This window comes from Doryrhamphus excisus, linkage group LG21 (assembly GCF_037039965.1).
Source record: "Doryrhamphus excisus strain RoL-2023G ecotype Guam linkage group LG21, RoL_Dexc_Guam_v1.1, whole genome shotgun sequence".
Taxonomy (NCBI): Eukaryota; Metazoa; Chordata; class Actinopteri; order Syngnathiformes; family Syngnathidae; genus Doryrhamphus; species Doryrhamphus excisus.
Window position 1 is genome coordinate 4,795,605 of NC_136377.1, and position 17,723 is coordinate 4,813,327.

Genomic DNA, 17,723 nt, shown 5'->3' on the forward strand with positions numbered 1-17,723 from the left:
TGGAGACCGTCTCGGTCTTAAAGATGTTAAAAGTAGAACAATGCCCGCTCTAATAATACATCTCCTGCTGCCATCTGTGGCACGGCAGCACTTTGCTAAGGTCGGATGACGCTAACGCAGTCTGACTGCGCAAGGCTGTAAGTGCATGTAGATGAGCAGGAAAAAGAATAATCGCTCCCATCTGTAAGCGTCCTGTCACACGGGCAACGCCTTGAAGGAAATTCCTTCAGTTTTCATAATCTGCGAGGGTCACTGTAAGAAGTACTTTTTAATGCAAATCTTTCTTTAATAGCGCAGCATCTGCGTCCGTCACTTTGAGGCCTCCCCCGCCTCGTTTCATCGCCTACATAGCCATCTGTCAGAGGAGAACGTCTCCACCTGTCTAGGCGCCATTGGTACCGTCAGAGCAGGGCTAAAACCTCTTGATCTTCAGCATGAACCGCAAAGTCATGCATCGTAGGGTCCCCAGCCACCCAGTTTGCCCCCAACCAACCAACCAACCCCAAGAAGCTTTCAGATGCAATGTAAAAAAAAACCATAAAATTCCATGCATATTATTTTGAATCATTTTATATACAGTTACAAATGGTGGCCTACTGGCGAGCATGGTGGCCACACAGTCAGGAGATCTGCAAGATCTGCAAGGGTTCGAATCACCGTCTCTGTATTGAGTTTGCATGTGTTCCCGATGCGTGCTTCGTTTTTCTTCGTGTACTTCCTCCCACATTCCAAAAAAAAAAAAATGCATGTTAGGGTAACTACAGACCATTATGTGAACAGCTCCTGGCCAGCATGAGAACATAGTGCTATTTAGGTTTGCTCCCAAGGACTTCTGGACAGCTGCCAAGCTTATTTTGTCCGATGATAAAATAAACACACTTAGGACACTGAGTAACATTGGAAACTTTACGTAGTCCAACTTTGCCAATGTTCACAAAACGGTCTTGTGGGTTTTTTTTCCGGGGTACTACGGTTTCCGCCCACATTCCAAAAACATGCTAGGTTAATTAGCGACTCCAAATTGTCCATAGGTATGAATGTGAGTGTGAATGGTTGTTTGTCTATATGTGCTCTGTGATTGGCTGATGACCAGTTGTGGGTGTACCCCACCATTGTGCATGTGCTAACTTTCTCACTTTCTAGTGTATTTTTACTGTTCAAATGCAAACGTAGGAACGCATAAAGGTAACTTTTGATGATTATTGAGCAGCATATTTTGTTGATGCACAACCTCAAGTTGATTCATGCTAGCAAGCTGCCTTTTAGCGCACACATTAAACGACGACGTAATAATGAAAAACTAATTCCGGCTTCATACTGGTGGATGGTGGGTCTGTGTGATGTTCGAGTATTGTGACGAGTTCTACACAATACATAAGAAAATAATAATTATATCAGATTACTCACCCATCACTCGGAGCCTCTCGGCCCCCACCACCACCTCCTGCTCGTCGGCCGAGAAGAGGAGCTTCCCAGATGTGGATTTGACCTCAAACATCTTTCCTCGTGCTTTGAATCCGCTGGATCCTGAAGCAAAAATGCAGGATATTGAATTATATGAAGAATATGGTATTGTCGATAAAGATCTGTCTGAATGTATAAGAAATCTTATTGGCTACCTTATATAATATTGTGGTTCAATATTTCATATTGTGTTAGAGTTCATTACTTTTGCAAGTGGCTGGGTAGCTCAGTGGGTAACAACGTTGGCGCTTGGCAGAGGGCTTCTAATGTCATTATTATTGTTTTTTTTTTTTTTTTTTTTTTACAATACCGGCCCACATAGTGTCTGCGGTCTGGCTGGTTCAGTCCTCACAGAAGCCACCATTATACTATTATTATACCTTTATATGGACAGTTAAAGTTATTGTAATAATCCATGTGTCATATGTCTTCCAAATTGAGGAAAATCACACCAAGTTTGGCTGAAGATGAGATGAACTAAAACTGCTTTCTATGCTAAACTCAGCATTGGATGGAGGAATATCGATGAAATGTAGTATATTTTTAAAATTAGGTCTTCACTTTTCTCTAGCTTACACATTTCTATGTCTGCAATTGGGAACTTCAGCAACACAAATATTGAAAAGAATACTACAAAGGAGAAAAGTGCTTTGGAATGACCCATGGCTGAAAGCTGGGGGGGGGGGGCATTTTACAAAAGATTAAGCCTGCTGGAGTCACTGCAAACAAAACAGTGTTGGCTGGAGGCGACTGACTGACACACGCACAATCGATTCTGTCCATTTTTGGGGGGGGGGGGGGGGTGCGGTTTCTATGTGGATGTTCCTTTCAGCCAGACGTGAAAGACACTCCCGTGTACATGTTTACTCAAAAGTGATTTGTATGCCTCTGAGGCTGCCAGCTCTATTAAGGCTGTGACAGGCCGACCATGGGGGGGAAGAAGAGCAAAAAGAGGACAGTGGGACCGGAGTTATGGCGGCCTAATGGAGGGCGGATTCACGACGTGATGACGTTGAGTCATTATAATGAGGCGAGGTGGATTTTGGAAACCTGAGCAGATCTGATCACACATTGAAAGAGCAACATAGTTTAAAAAATTATTTAATTAATCAATTAAAGGAAAAAAATCATCATACAGCAACTTAACAATCAAAATGTAGCTAGGAAATATGAAGGTACAAACAAGAGTTGTGTTGTTTTGGAGACTTTTAAAGAAGAAGCGAAAGCATCGGCACGGAATATTGTACTGATCATAGACCTGCATCATACATTGAAAGAGTAACATAGTTTAAAATGAAGGGTTGCAAAATGTTCCTGAACTTTGAACCCTCCAGCAAATACAGAAATGTGACTAATTTATGACCATGTTTTAAACTTGTGAATCCTTTGTCAGGAGCCAATCAAGATCTAAAATGGAACTCATTACTCCATATAGCACTCTGACTTAGAAAAACTCTAAAATCATCACACAGCAACTTAACAATCAAAAGGTAGGTAGGAAATATGAAGGTACAAACAAGAGTTGTGTTGCATTGGAGACTTTCAAAGAAGAAGCAAAAGCATCGGCACGGAATATTGTTCTGATTATAACCCTGCGTCATACCGGTTATAAGGATAACCCTTGAACCCTCCGGCTAATACAGAAATGCGACTAATTTATGACCATGTTTTAAACTTCTGAATCCTTTGTCAGGAGCCAATCAAGAGCTAAAATGGAACTCATTACTCAATATAACTGTCTGACTTAGAAAAACTCTAAAATCATTACACAGCAACTTAACAATCAAAATGTAGGTAAGAAATATGAAGGTACAAACAAGAGTTGTGTTGCATTGGAGACTTTCAAAGAAGAAGTGAAAGCATCGGCATGGAATATTGTTCTGATTATAACCCTGCGTCATACCGGTTACAAGGATAACCCTTGAACCCTCCGGCTAATACAGAAATGCAACTAATTTATGACCATGTTTTAAACTTCTGAATCCTTTGTCAGGAGCCAATCAAGAGCTAAAATGGAACTCATTACTCAATATAAGAGTCTGACTTAGAAAAACTCTAAAATCATCACACAGCAACTTAACAATCAAAAGGTAGGTAGGAAATATGAAGGTACAAACAAGAGTTGTGTTGCATTGGAGACTTTCAAAGAAGAAGCGAAAGCATCGGCACGGAATATTGTTCTGATTATAACCCTGCGTCATACCGGTTACAAGGATAACCCTTGAACCCGCCGGCTAATACAGAAATGCGACTAATTTATGACCATGTTTTAAACTTGTCAAGAGCTAAAATGGAACTCATTACTCAATATAGCAGTCTGACTTAGAAAAACTCTAAAATCATCACACAGCAACTTAACAATCAAAATGTAGGTAGGAAATATGAAGGTACAAACAAGAGTTGTGTTGCATTGGAGACTTCAAAGAAGAAGCGAAAGCATCGGCACGGAATATTGTTCTGATCATAGTCCTGCGTCATACCTGTTACAAGTTGTGTGAGCAGCTGGTTGTTGGTGTTGACGACGTTGACCGACACGTTTCTGGACGACTGCAGGAATAGTGGACGACCCTGCGGACAGACAAACATAAAGACGTCAGTCCAAAACTACTTTCAGATATATACTTTTTACTATATTTGTGTTTAATTCCGAGCAATGGGAAATTGCTACAAAATAATATCAATACAAAGTACTTCCAATAGTAATAGAAGTTGGAGACCCCTGCTCCAACAGAACCCGAAGGGCTAAACGTAGTCGCTGTTGGACCATTAGCTTTAGTCCTAATGCTGTATCCAATAATGCGGATCACGTCAGGCCAGCGATGCTCCGTCTGTGGACTAATCATCGTGACTCAGCCGGCTTCTTCGTCAGAGATAAAGGCTTGGCTGCGGTGGCCTTGCTTATAGCGGACCACTTGTGTGTGTGTGTATACGGCTGATAACACTATGCTTCTTAAACCTGTTCAATAGAGAAAAGTAGAAGCAAATTAATTAAAGTTGGACAACGTGTACAAGTATGTGTAAACTATGGAGCTGTGAGTTAAAACATTTTATGAAAAACAAAGTCCGAGCATCAACAATAAGCTTGCTTTCACTTCATTTTATTTTTTCAGTTTCCCAATTTACTGTGATTGGGCAGCTCACGTGTCAATCATTATTCATCTCTGTTGGTACTTATTGGTAAGTTATTTAGATTATGCAGATACTGGACTATTACAACTTTGTAGCGTCTTTGAATGCTAAACAGGTCTTTTTAACAGCCCTGCTCGTTTGTCGACAAAAAATATTATGTATTTTTTTGTATGAATTAAGTATTTTCAAGCATAATGAACGCTAAATTGACTAAAATGCAAATATAAGGCATTATAAAACGACATATTGAAATTGTAATATGCAGTACTCTACACTGGTCACTAGGTGACAATAATAATCAGCTAATACTCAATTCTGAACTCCTATCCACATGTGCAGAATACATTTATTGCAAATACAAGTATTAGTTATGCCTTAAATGGTTAATTTTCTATGATTATACCTAAAAAAAATGGTTATTACGAGTGTAAAGGTGATTATAGGGGTGTTATTTTATGTCCAGAGGGCTCTAATAGTATTCAAACCTGTATTTAGAAGGCTCTAAACAGGTTTTTGTTAAGATTTGTTAATTACAAAAATATTCCATTGATAATGAAGGAATCCTACATCACGGAAATTCACTTATCACTGCAATAAATGAGGGATTACTTTATTGATCGAGTCTAAAATAACTTTTATTACATTATATTACATTACATATACACCATTATTCAACATCAATAGTGTCAAGACACCTTTTGATTTTATTAGCAAGGCATGCTTGCAGCAAACAGTAAAAGATGTGCAAAAAAAAAAAAAGAATGAATTCAGCATAATCGTTCAACACAGCTAAAATGGCTTGAAAATCATAATACTGAACGGGAATATATGTCCCTGGGACCCCCTTCAGAGTTTAGGACCCATTAATGTTGGTGCAGTCATGGAATTTAGGTTGACATTTTGTTGTACAATCTGTTTGCATTGTGGCCAAGTGGGGGCAGCGACCCAACAGATCCAGCAAATAGAGCTACATTACATTTCTGGCAGTGGGCACCCACTTTGTAACACCTGCAGGACCTCACTGGATCAGTATGGCACTGTGGGCTTTTTTTTAACCTTTAAAAGTACCGACACAAAATGAATGTTTGGTTGGTGTATGACACAAAGACCAAAGACAAGAGCGTCTTTGTTTTACATCCGTACGTCTTTTCTTTTGAGACTGCTTCACAAGTCTCAAGGTTGAATGAAAACCTCAGTAAACCTTGGTTCAGCCAGAGGACCAGCATTGAAGAAAATGGAAGTGAAAATAAAGAATCGCATGCTTGACTTTTGGGTTTTTTTTGCACATTAATTTATCATGGGATTGTAATTTAAAGTGCAGCCAGGCCAGAAATAGTTTTTTCTTCTACGTCCTTAATTGTTCTTGGTTAGAGTTCATTCATTCATTCATTTATTTTATACCGCTTATCCTCATGAGGGTCGCGGGGTTTGCTGGAGCCTATCCTTGGTCGCCTGGTGACTGGTGGCCAGCCAATCACAGGGCACATATAGACAAACAACCATTCACACTCACATTCATACCTATGGACAATTTGGAGTCGCTAATTAACCTAGCATGTTTTTGGAATGTGGGAGGAATACAATACTGATGACATCATAGTTGTGATGCTTTAAATGACCCTAAAACCTCCAAACTGTATACTCACCATTACCTTTGTACTGAGAAGTGAGAGAATGACTTGTCAGTCCGAAAGTCCGATATCCGCATAAAAATGCAAATCGGTTGATATCGGTATCTGATTTTTCCCTGATCATGAAAACCAATCATTCATTAATTTTCTCGGGTCGCGGGGGTGCTGGAGCCTATCCCAGTTGTCTTCAGGAAAGAGGCGCGGGGTACACCCTGGACTGGTCGCCAGCCAGCCAATCACAGGGCACATATAGACAAACAACCATTCACACTCACATTCATACCTATGGACAATTTGGAGTCGCTAATTAACCTAGCATGTTTTTGGAATGTGGGAGGAAACCGGAGTACCCGGAAAAAACCCTCAAGACTGTTTTGTGAACTTTGGCGAAGTTTCCAATGTTACTCAGTGTCCTAAGTGTGTTTATTTTATCATTGGACAAAATAAGCTCGGCAGCTGTCCAGAAGTCCTTGGGAGCAAACCTAAATAGCACTATGTTCTCATGCTGGCCAGGAGCTGTTCACATTATGGTGCCTGCCTTCACCTTATTGATTGTTTGTGGCTTTTACCACCCCCCCACCCCCCGGCTCAATTACATAGTCCAATATGTGCAAACCGGGCCTCCAGATTGTCAAGTGGACCCTACCATTCATAGATAGTAGAGTACTTTTCACAGTCTCCCTGTCAACTCCCTAACACTCCCACTGAGGAAAGGCGGCGTGTCAATCCATATGGCCAGCCTCACCTTTCCGGAATCATCGTGTCCAGGGTCAACACAACCTAAAGTGCCAATAATAAGCCAGAAAATGACAAGGAACAGGTCCTTCTCTCTGAAAATTGTCAATGACCTGGATGGAACAGAGAAAAGGAAAAAGAAGGGACTCTTCTGTCCTGCTTCACCTGCCAAAACCACCAAAAGTCTTATCAGTGGGGGAAATAATCCCTTTGACGGGCTGTTGTCCCATCAGGCAAGCCACAACCTACAGGCTTAAAGGTATTTGTCCTTACTGATGCTGGACTTTGAAGTTCACCAAGGGAAAGTTACATTTACTGATCAAAGGTTGGGAATTGAGGCAGCAGCAGTTTTGTGGATGGTTGAAACGGTTCCCACAGGAAGTCGCCCGTATTTCAACCGCCACTTCAATTGCTGGCCTTCCAGCAACCGCAACCAAGAGTAAAAAAAAAAGTGTCCCAAAGCCATTTTTGCTTGCATGATGACAGTCGATTAAAAAAAAAAAAGAGACGGGAGATGAGCATTAGCAATGGTTTGTCAGGAGTCCTGAGTCGGCGATCAGGAAACCGGATCACAACATGAGAAAGATCCGAATAACAATATTCTGTGACCGTATGCTAAACTGAACAAATTCTTGGATCCAGCATAAGAACAATGGACAGTTCCTAGAATTAAAATTCCATCTGGCAAATGCCCTGCTGAAGTACCTGGGATCTGACCATAGTGGCAGGAGAGACTATGGGCCACTTAGACCACATACATGCAATGCATTATAACACATAACATAGAATCGATTATTTTCCTGTTGTTTTAGGTACAAGCATTCAAATATTCATTCATTTTCTACCGCTTTTCCTCACAAGGGGTGCTGGAGCCTATCCCAGCTGTCTTCGGCCGAGAGGCAGGGTACACCCTTGACTGGTCGCCAGCCAGCCAATCACAGGGCACATATAGACAAACAACCATTCACACTCACATTCATACCTATGGACATTTTGGAGTCGCTAATTAACCTAGCATGTTTTTTTTGGAATATGGGAGTTCAAATAAACATATAGAAGGAAAAAAAAAAGTCACTTACTGGCTTGGACTGGATTTCTTTGGCATAGAGTGGTTGTAGGAACTCCGAGTCCCCTTCCAGTTTGATGCCCTTTTCTGTTATTCTGAGGCTGCCCATGCCGTCCTGTGCAGAAACAAATACAACAGATGACCACATTTTTCCAAAAAAACAACAACATGAGACATCAGATTCTATAGAGTCGAGATGTAGATGTTTTTCATGTCATGACAAAAAAAAAAAAAAAACAACAACAGCACATTGTGTGTCAAGCTCCAAGAGAGGATATTAACCAGCGATGGCGAAAAGAGATTCAGTGGGCGGCGCTTGGGCCTGGCAGTCACTTTATATCCTGTGGTTCATATTTGACATCACCTGGTGGATGATAAGACGGTGTGTATGATGGAGGGAACACTTTGTTCCCCCACAGCGCTGTCTTGATCTCCATTTGCTCCTTCAGAACCCGAGGGATGAGCAAGACCCGTGAAATCCCAACGTAACAGAGGATGGGTTTCAAGCTGTGTTACACCCCCCTCCCAACACCACCACCACCACCCCTGTCTTCTGGGTAAAACATTAAAATTCTGCTAGTGGTGTGGACCTGTCACAGAAAGCCTGCTGATGTTTTTTAAGCTTTTTTTTTTTTCACCTTTGATGGAAAAAAAGAGGAGCTACAATTCAAATACAGCTCCTCATTCTTATCTAGCTGTCCTACTTTTGTCTCTAATTGCTGAGGATGAATTTCCATTTCAGACATTTTATACTAACCCCCCCAACTCCCTTCGAGAGTCAAACATCAAAGTCATGTACGCACTTTGTCTCCAGTCCTCAACTGCTTTCACAAAAATACCATAATATTTTGTATTATGAAGAAATAATACTAAAAAACACATTCAGGGATTGTCAACAAATAATATTTACTAAATGAACTATGTAGTAGAGAACACCCATGTCATAGAGACCATCTTTGACTAGCGTATTTGAACTAGGTTCAGCATGTTCATAGAGTTCTTTGGTCATATTAAGGATCTTTGACTAGCGTTTTTGCAGAAAAACTGCAGCAAGCTCCTGTCATATAGAGAAGACGGGGTCCCCAACCACGGGACCGTGGCCCTGTGCCGATACGTGGGATGGGCTAAAACGTGCCAGGGGAAACTTTCAGGTTCAATGATTAAAAACAAATATTTTTTTTATGGTAATGGTTTAATTTCATTTGACCATGCATCAGATTACAATTGAATGCATCACATAATCAGTTCACAGTTCCACATGTCCAAAAGGAGTAGGAAGAAGCAAAGCTTATTAAATCCTACCCCTCCATCTGGTACTTTTACAATCAGTAACTGTTACATTTGTTCACTTCCTGCTTTCCTAATATGGTTTAATTTTTTTTTATCAGGTACCAAAGTACATAATGACATATAATGGGTACCATAGTAACTGTCAATATAGTGATATAGTTTTTAAATTATGTAATTGCATATATACATTTTGGAATTGATTGTCCGACGGTCCTTGAATGCACCATAGTCGTATGTCTGTGCCAACATTCTCCCCCGCTGCTCGGAAAGACTAATATTGTATTTTTCTTGTTTTTCTTTCACCTTCGACGGAGGTTTGCGGGTACATGAGGGGGGTCTCTGGGTCCAAAAATGTTGACTACTGTTTTTGCAGTATATCCTTTTGAAAAGCAGAGCACTCCTGTCACATTGAGGATCTCTGATGAGTGTTTTTGGAGCACATAAAAAACAAAAAAAACCAGCACTGTTCCTGTCATGGAAAGGATGTGGTTTGGCAGTATAGAACACTTTTTAAAAACGTCGTTTTTGTAATTCATCTCTAAAAACAGCAATGCATTCATTAATTTTTTGTAGTACGTCCTTATAAACAGTAAAGAGCAGATAACTTCTGCCGCATAGAGGATCTTTGGCTTTTCTTTGCTTTTTACAATCATCAAAAGAACAAGAAACCGTTTAAGAGTTTCAGCACCAAGGAGAGTGTCAAAGTCACAAGCAGTAGACAAGCAGGTTTGAGTCTAGCATATGTGTTCTCTCGTAGCTTACTGGCGTACTATTCTTATTATTTGCTGCTTATTTTTCCACCCAGTCAGCAAACTGGTGTATATTTAGCTACACCACTCAACACATGGAGAGATGCATGTGGTTGCTAACAATGTCAGGCTAATTAGCCACATTATGCAGACAATATTTGTACTTTTCGAGTCCTAACTTTTCTTTATTCTCTTTAGCATGCACCGTGCGAAGCGAGCGGCCATGAATAATTCACCGGTTGAGTTCTCACCAGGACACTCAGGTGAGCATCTTTACCTCTCCATTTTTCTCCATTCACCTTCTTCAATACTGACTTTAAAAACCCGCACTTTCATCTTCTGAAACTCTTGATGACCATTGTGTTTGCCTCCTTGCCTCTTTTCGCCTTCACGGCGCCTGCTTTTTTTTTTTAACTTTTTTATTCACCTTTCATGACATCGCCTCCCCTGCTGGGCCTGCCACAGCTTTGGAATAGGTTGGAATTGAAGGGAAAAAAAAACACAAACACTTTCCATAAAGGTAAAATCATATATGAAAAACTATATTAATTTTAAGTATTTGCATTAAACTTTGAGTTCTAGCAACAATTTTTTTTTAAATTTACCTCAAAAGTTATGACTTCATGTAAGATTCAGCGCCCAAACGATTATCTTGACTAGTGAAAAATGAACTTATTATGCACAAAACAATAAAAGATTGCCTTACATTATATTACCTTAACACTGTATGAACTCAGCCATGCCATGCCTTGTCATGTCGTGTCGTCAATGTCCCCCACTTTGTTTGAAACACTTTCTTAAGTTTGGAACAAATAAATTGGATGCTAACTAGTTAGCATGGCAGCTTGCAATATGATATGAGCGATGGCCGCCTCTTATGTCTAATGATGGTAAAAGCTGTATTTAGTTTTCTACGCTCTATGAAAATATTATCATCAGATATATCAATAGTCCTGTATTCTTATACTGTATCTAATGTAGATGCGGTGCATTAACTGTCACCACTCATTAGCAGTTATGAACCGGTGTAACTATCCTGCTTTCTGTTTATTTGATGTTAGCACAACGTACGTATTTGTATCTTCCATCTTGTAAACATTCATCATCCTTCTCCATCTTAGTTGAGATATCTTCAGCGAACTGAGGAGGGCTCCACTATCAATAATACAAAGCACTCAGGCTATTATTGAGTGTCGCCGTCGATATGCATCAAGCCTTAACCCTGAGGCCAAAGCAAATATGGATGTTTTATATAGACTTTGGAGCAGAGGAACATCACAATGACATTAAAAAAACAGGATTTCCATAATTTACAATATTGAGGTGGAGATATTGAAACCTGAAAGCAACTCTTGTGTTGAAAGCAATTGTCACTATCCGATGGTATACAGTAAAGTCTCGTTATATCGATATCGGTTATAACGAATTACTACTTATTACGATACTATTTTTATTTCCCGGCAAATTTCTAGTCTTTTATTATATAATTAGTTCTGTTAGTACGATACCCGGTTATTATGATAATCCGGTTACTACGATGCCCTTTTCATCTCCCGCCAGCCAATTTGGTCTGCTTATATCGATACAAAAGCAGCTTAAATCAATCTTTGCTTAAGGATTTCAATACCAAAAAAGAACACGGCGAACGGCTGCTTCCAGTCAACTTTATTTTTCACACTTCCACCACCAGAGCGCAACACACACACCGATTCCAGCACTTCCTGGTGCACAGGTCATGCTCAACCCGCCCCACATAGCTGGCCAAACACATGCCTGCAACAGAAGAACCAACTGCATTCGTGGTTTCTCTCGTGTGTATAGATTCTATACAGGCAGGTGAAAAATAAAGTTGACTGGAAGCAGCCGTTCGCCGTGTTCTTTTTTTGGTATTGAAATCCTTAAGCAAAGATTGATTTAAGCTGCTCGACATTGTTCTATACTATAGAACAATGTCGAGTGCATTATTGCCCACTTTTAATGCAGTTCGGCGCAGGATCGGATATATGGATAGTCCGGTTATATCGGTATTTTTTCCGACTCCCGAGAATATCGATATAACGAGACTTTACTGTATATAGGATCTAGGACTTGGATTTTTCCGGTATGATCTCAAAAACAACAGAGCCCTCTTCCTATATAGAGGATCTTTGGCCAGATCTTCTGTTACGGCTCTGTGAGAAAAGGGGTTCCAGCATCCATCCAACAGCAAACAAAGTCCACCCTAACCAGACCAGACTATTATAAAGTGAAGGTAGTACCGGGCCTCATATCTTGTTCTTCAGGTTGATGGCCTGCACACGTCATGTAGCGATAAACACACGATGGCTATCAGTGGAATTAGCTTTGAGATTACACCCCCCTACCCCCTTCTCTGCTTCTTCTCCTCCAAACTGGTTTGATTGAGGTCTTTGCCGCCGCACCGCATCATCCATCAACGGGATGAGAGAACAGGTGAGTAGAATGAATGATGAGAGAAAAGAGAACCAAAGGAGGGAGGTTGGAGGTTCTGATTGAGTCGCAGAGATAAACACACAGAGCAAGATTAGGGCAGAATGAAAGAAGAAGAACGAGACGGTGATAAGTCCACTGGCAAATGAGGAAGAATAGAAAAAGAGAAGTCAGGAAGAGAGACTTAATCGAAGGAGAAAAGGCGACTGGTTGACTTCCATCTATACTAATTTGACATGTAACAGTGTTAAAAAGTTACTTCAAACAATGCTTGTTTGTGCAGATACTACATACTTTTAAACAACAACAATTTTTAGAGTTTTAGTATTTTATTTGAATATACACTATTATGGCTTAAAGTGTTAAAATTGTCGGTAAAACCTTACCTGTACAATAAATAAAATGATATATGATAGCAACAATCTTTCAACAAATGAGTGATTTTACTTTATTGTAGTTTATTTTAGTTAAATTAGTTTCTGACAGAATTGTTAAAATTGTTTGTAATTTAAAACATTGCCTGTGCAGTTAATACATATATTTATATAAATAACGGCAACAATTTGACTCTTCGTTTCAAGCGTACATGTGGAATGAGTACTTTTAATTTATTGTCGTTTTATTAAGTGTTAAAATGTTACTTAAAACCTTGCCTACAGAGTTAAGAGTTATTATACAGTGATGAGAATATCTTTATACTGACTTAGGACCTGTTGGAAATGCTAAAATGTTACTTCAAGCAGTCAGGCATCTTTCAAAAATGAGTAGTTTTACTTTATTTTAGTTTAATTGCACAACGATTGCATTCTATTTATAAATATTCATGACACATGTGTTAATGTCATTTAAACACTTCCTGTAGAAGTAGTATTTTATGATGGCTGCTTTTTTACTTTGATTGTCAGATGAGTACTTTTACTGTATTTTAGTTTTATTATGCAATAGCTTTTTGTTATTGTTATTTAGGATAGTTCAATTAACACAAACGAGCTTGTACAGTTAATAAAAGCTATAAGATAGCAGCATACATGAAAAAAACATAGAAAAACATTCATGATATGCTATGAAACACATTAATTCCAGTGATATCTTCTGCAGTCCATTCCCTGATTCACAGAGGGATTCATTAAGTTTCTTATTGTACGTCTTGTACCTGGCATCAGATATGAAAAAGTCAGCATTTTAAATTCAGCTTATATGCATGTTGTGGAGAAGCGAGCCGAGTTCAGTACTATAAAAAATAACAGCTTGCGAAGAAGCAATCTGAGGGTAGATTGAACATGCTCGTTAGCCCTTGTTAAAATCAACCCACGCTTTGAATTTTGCATCTTATATTCCTCTGCGGTGCATAAGCATTACCCCCCCCCCCCCCCACACACACACAAAAAAAGGACCAAAAACTCTCTTTTGTTCTACACCTTCACCCTCTCGGATGGAACATTTAAAATGAGTTCTTTGTTCGGCGGCGTGCTGAAAAAAAAAAGCTGCAGGCACCACCGGAGATGCCTTCAATGACGATGTTGCTTCCGCTGCACTTTTGCTTCCACTTTCTGTTCTTATTGAAAGGCTGTCAAAAATTCCAGAAAGGCATTCACGTGTATTTGCCTGACTCATGTATTGTACGTGCACACTTTTAACTCCCTAATCAAATGTCCTTAGAACGGCAATAGCAATATTGTTACCATTCGTCTTTTATGAGTTCACTTCCACTTTCCATTCCATTCCACTGTCTGCCCTGCAATCTGTGACTCTTTCTGTTGAAGTTGGTGACTGAGGCATGCACATGAAAAAAACAGCATTTATGTTTATGTTTTCATAAATATATAATATTAAAACATATTGGGAAGAAATGTTGAAAATAAATAAACAAATCAATCACCTCCACCCAACCCTGTCTTCCACACCAACAACCTTCATGTCCTCCGTCACTACATCCATAAACCTCATCTTTGGTCATCCTCTACGTTCCTGATCCTATCCATCCTGGTCACTCCTAATGAGAACCTCAGCATCCTCATCTACATATGCTAGATCCAGTTCTGCTCCCTGTCTTTTCCTCAGTGACACTGTCTCTAGACCAAACAACTTGGTACCTGATCCTGATCCTATCCATCCTGGTCACTCCCAGTAAGAACCTCTGCATCCTCATCTCTGCTACCTCCAGTTCTACTTCCTGTCTTTTCCTCAGTGGCACTGTCTCTAGACCAAACAACATGGTACCTGATCCTGATCCTATCCATCCTGGTCACTCCTAATGAGAACCTCAGCATCCTCATCAATGCTAGATCCAGTTCTGCTCCCTGTCTTTTCCTCAGTGACACTGTCTCTAGACCAAACAACATGGTACCTGATCCTGATCCTATCCATCCCAGTCACTCCCAGTAAGAACCTCAGCATCCTCATCTCTGCTACCTCCAGTTCTGCTTCCTGTCTTTTCCTCAGTGGCACTGTCTCTAGACCAAACAACATGGTTGGTCTCACCACAGTTTGGTATTCTTATAAATATAGTACTAAATATAATACTTATAAATATGAAGACATACAAAGACACTCTCTAAAAATACAGTTAAAATAGACAAAATTAGGCAGAAAACTATATGAACAAATGTATTAAAAAATATATATGTAATTGAAGCGGTGGGGACCTCGCTTTATGAAATGTTTTGTGTAATCCTAAAAAAACTAAACATAAAAAACAAGATAACAGATGACATAATTATATTTATTTGCTGTGGCAGTTTGACTGAACTAAGAGCCACTCAGTTAGTGGAAGCTGGTTCTGACCTGTCAAGACATAAACAGACCTACTTTGATGGGAATCTGCGGGCAGACAATTTGTCATTGACTGTCTATCTGAGGGGAACCACTGTGCATCGGGGTGGACATCATCATCATCACTGGTGGCCGCATCACTCAAAGCTGGTATTGATCTATCAGACAACACACGAGCATTTTTTTCTGCATGGAACAAGATGGAGCTGGGATGACAGGGGCCTGTCAGAGGTGGCTTTCCTCTTAGTGGAGTTGCCCCAAGGGGTGTTCTGAAAAGAGCGAATAGACTCAGTCACTCCCTGACATGCAGCAACCGAGCATGAGTACTGAACTAGAAGGATCTCGATCTATATCTTTGGAAAATGCCTACAGCGAAACAACAACATTCCAAAATGCTTTTTATCCACACGCTTCAAACCCTGTGGCTTAGTTATGGCTACAAGAATGACATTTCCCATGATGCAGAGTAGCTAAGTGGATGCTAATATCACATTTTGAAGTCTGAAACAGCAATGATATTTTGATCTGACAATTCTTAAGTAAGTTTGATCGAGTGTAGAATTACTACAGCTTCTGCTTGGACTGCTTGAGTGATGCTCGGAAACACTGAGTATCGCCGTCAAGACATGAAATAACATCCCTGGAGTCATTTTTACACTCGTATTACCCAATTTGGTAGATATAATAATAGAAAATCTAACATCTTATACATAAATAAGATCTAACATAGACTCACGCATTAGCATTGACAGCGTACTTCCTGCAGTGTAACATTACTGACACTTAGTGACCAGTGTAGAATATGGTAATAAGCGTATACGTTATGGTAATGAGCTCCTACATCAATATCTATCTATTGTACTGCCAAAAAATTTTACTCGTATAAGCAATTTTTGTTGTTATCATTATAGTTGTCCACACAAAGATACCTTTCGTTGTGCCGGTCGTTAATATGAACAAAAAAACGAAGAAACAAGGCCGGATTAATCCTTTTTCCATGACTGCATGTAGTGAACATTCACACAGGAGCTGCTGTCGGCCATGACTCATTCTATTATGAGTGATTAACTTTTCTGTTGTTCAGTTGTTAGAAAGGTGGAAGACTAAACTCTTCTTCTGTTTTCTCTTTCGGCTTGTCCCTTCAGGGCTCGCCACAGCAAATCAATCTCCTCCATTCAACCCTGTCTTCCACACCAACTACCCTCATGTCCTCCTTCACTACATCCATAAAGGCCTTCTACCAATATATTCACTATCTCTCCTCTGGACATGTCCGAACCATCTCAGTCTGGCCTCTCTGACTTCATCTCCAAGGCCTCTAACATGTAATGTCCCTCGGATGTATTCGTTCCTGATCCTATCTATCCCGGTCACTCCCAATGTGAACCTCAGCATCCTCATCTCTGCTATCTCAAGTTCTGCTTCCTGTCTTTTCCACAGTGGCACTGTCTCTAGACCAAACAACATGGTACCTGATCTGATCCTATCCATCCCGGTCACTCCCAGTAAGAACCTCAGCATCCTCATCTCTGCTATCTCCAGTTCTGCTTCCTGTCTTTTGCTCAGTGGCACTGTCTCTAGACCAAACAACATGGTACCTGATCCTGATCCTATCCATCCCGGTCACTCCCAGTAAGAACCTCAGCATCCTCATCTCTGCTATCTCCAGTTCTGCTTCCTGTCTTTTCCTCAGTGACACTGTCTCTAGACCAAACAACATGGCTGGTCTCACCACAATAATAATTTAACAAGAGTTGCCAAATACATTAATATGAAACGAGAAAAAACATTAATATCGGATGTGATTTGGTGTACCTAATATTAAGTCAGTTGTGAGTATTTTAGTCCTGTTGTAACCTCATTTTCACTTTCAACTCCTATTGAATTTTTTTTGGGGGGGTGGGGTGGGGGGAAAGCAATTACGTCCAAACAAGCACGACGCAGCGGAGTGGAAAATGGAAGAATTCATTTCATCAAAACAATCCAAAACTCTACGCTAGGAAACTTGATCGTTTGTTCTCAGTAAGGAGGATTGTGTCTTATTTCTTGAACACAATCATTGTTTATAATCCTTATTTATGTAGCAAATGTTGTAAAAAAAAAAAAAAAAGTTGTCCCATTAAGATACAATCACAGATTGAAACTTACATTTATGGAACTCCACTGACTTTGTTCCGCCTCCGTGTGTGACTCTTACCTCCATGTGGAATGACCTTTCAGTAAAAAGCCGAGCGAAAATGCTGAGTTCTTAATTGTCCCCAAAGAGAGCCACGAACTCCAATCTCAGATTTAAAGCCGACAATTCTGTCAGAATTATTTTTCCAGGAAAATAAGCTAGAGTGGTTTATTCTGCAGGGAGTTGGATCAGGAAAAAAAAGTGTTGGCAGATTGACCATGGAGCACGGAAATTCTATTTTTTCTTTTCTTTTTTTTTTTTTT

General features: G+C 40.0%; 2 protein-coding genes across 4 annotated transcripts in view; one reads left to right on the forward strand and one right to left on the reverse strand.

The window, feature by feature from the left end:
* The window catches only part of LOC131138124 (uncharacterized), an 80,172-nt gene extending 63,016 nt beyond the window's left edge, over nt 1-17,156 (forward strand). The window contains exons 2-3 of the mRNA XM_078787774.1: nt 10,263-10,327; nt 16,430-17,156. Coding sequence (XP_078643900.1) covers nt 10,264-10,327; nt 16,430-16,920 — 555 coding nt within the window. The 5' untranslated portion in view covers nt 10,263 and the 3' untranslated portion in view covers nt 16,921-17,156. The remainder of the gene's footprint in view (nt 1-10,262; nt 10,328-16,429) is intronic.
* The window catches only part of sgcd (sarcoglycan, delta (dystrophin-associated glycoprotein)), a 168,392-nt gene that overhangs the window by 38,922 nt on the left and 111,747 nt on the right, over nt 1-17,723 (reverse strand). For all 3 annotated transcript variants that reach the window (XM_058086773.2, XM_058086772.2, XM_058086771.2), the window contains exons 3-5: nt 8,039-8,140; nt 3,945-4,032; nt 1,408-1,527 (exon numbers count right to left, since the gene is read on the reverse strand). In XM_058086773.2, the coding sequence (XP_057942756.2) occupies nt 1,408-1,527; nt 3,945-4,032; nt 8,039-8,140 (310 nt within the window). The remainder of the gene's footprint in view (nt 1-1,407; nt 1,528-3,944; nt 4,033-8,038; nt 8,141-17,723) is intronic.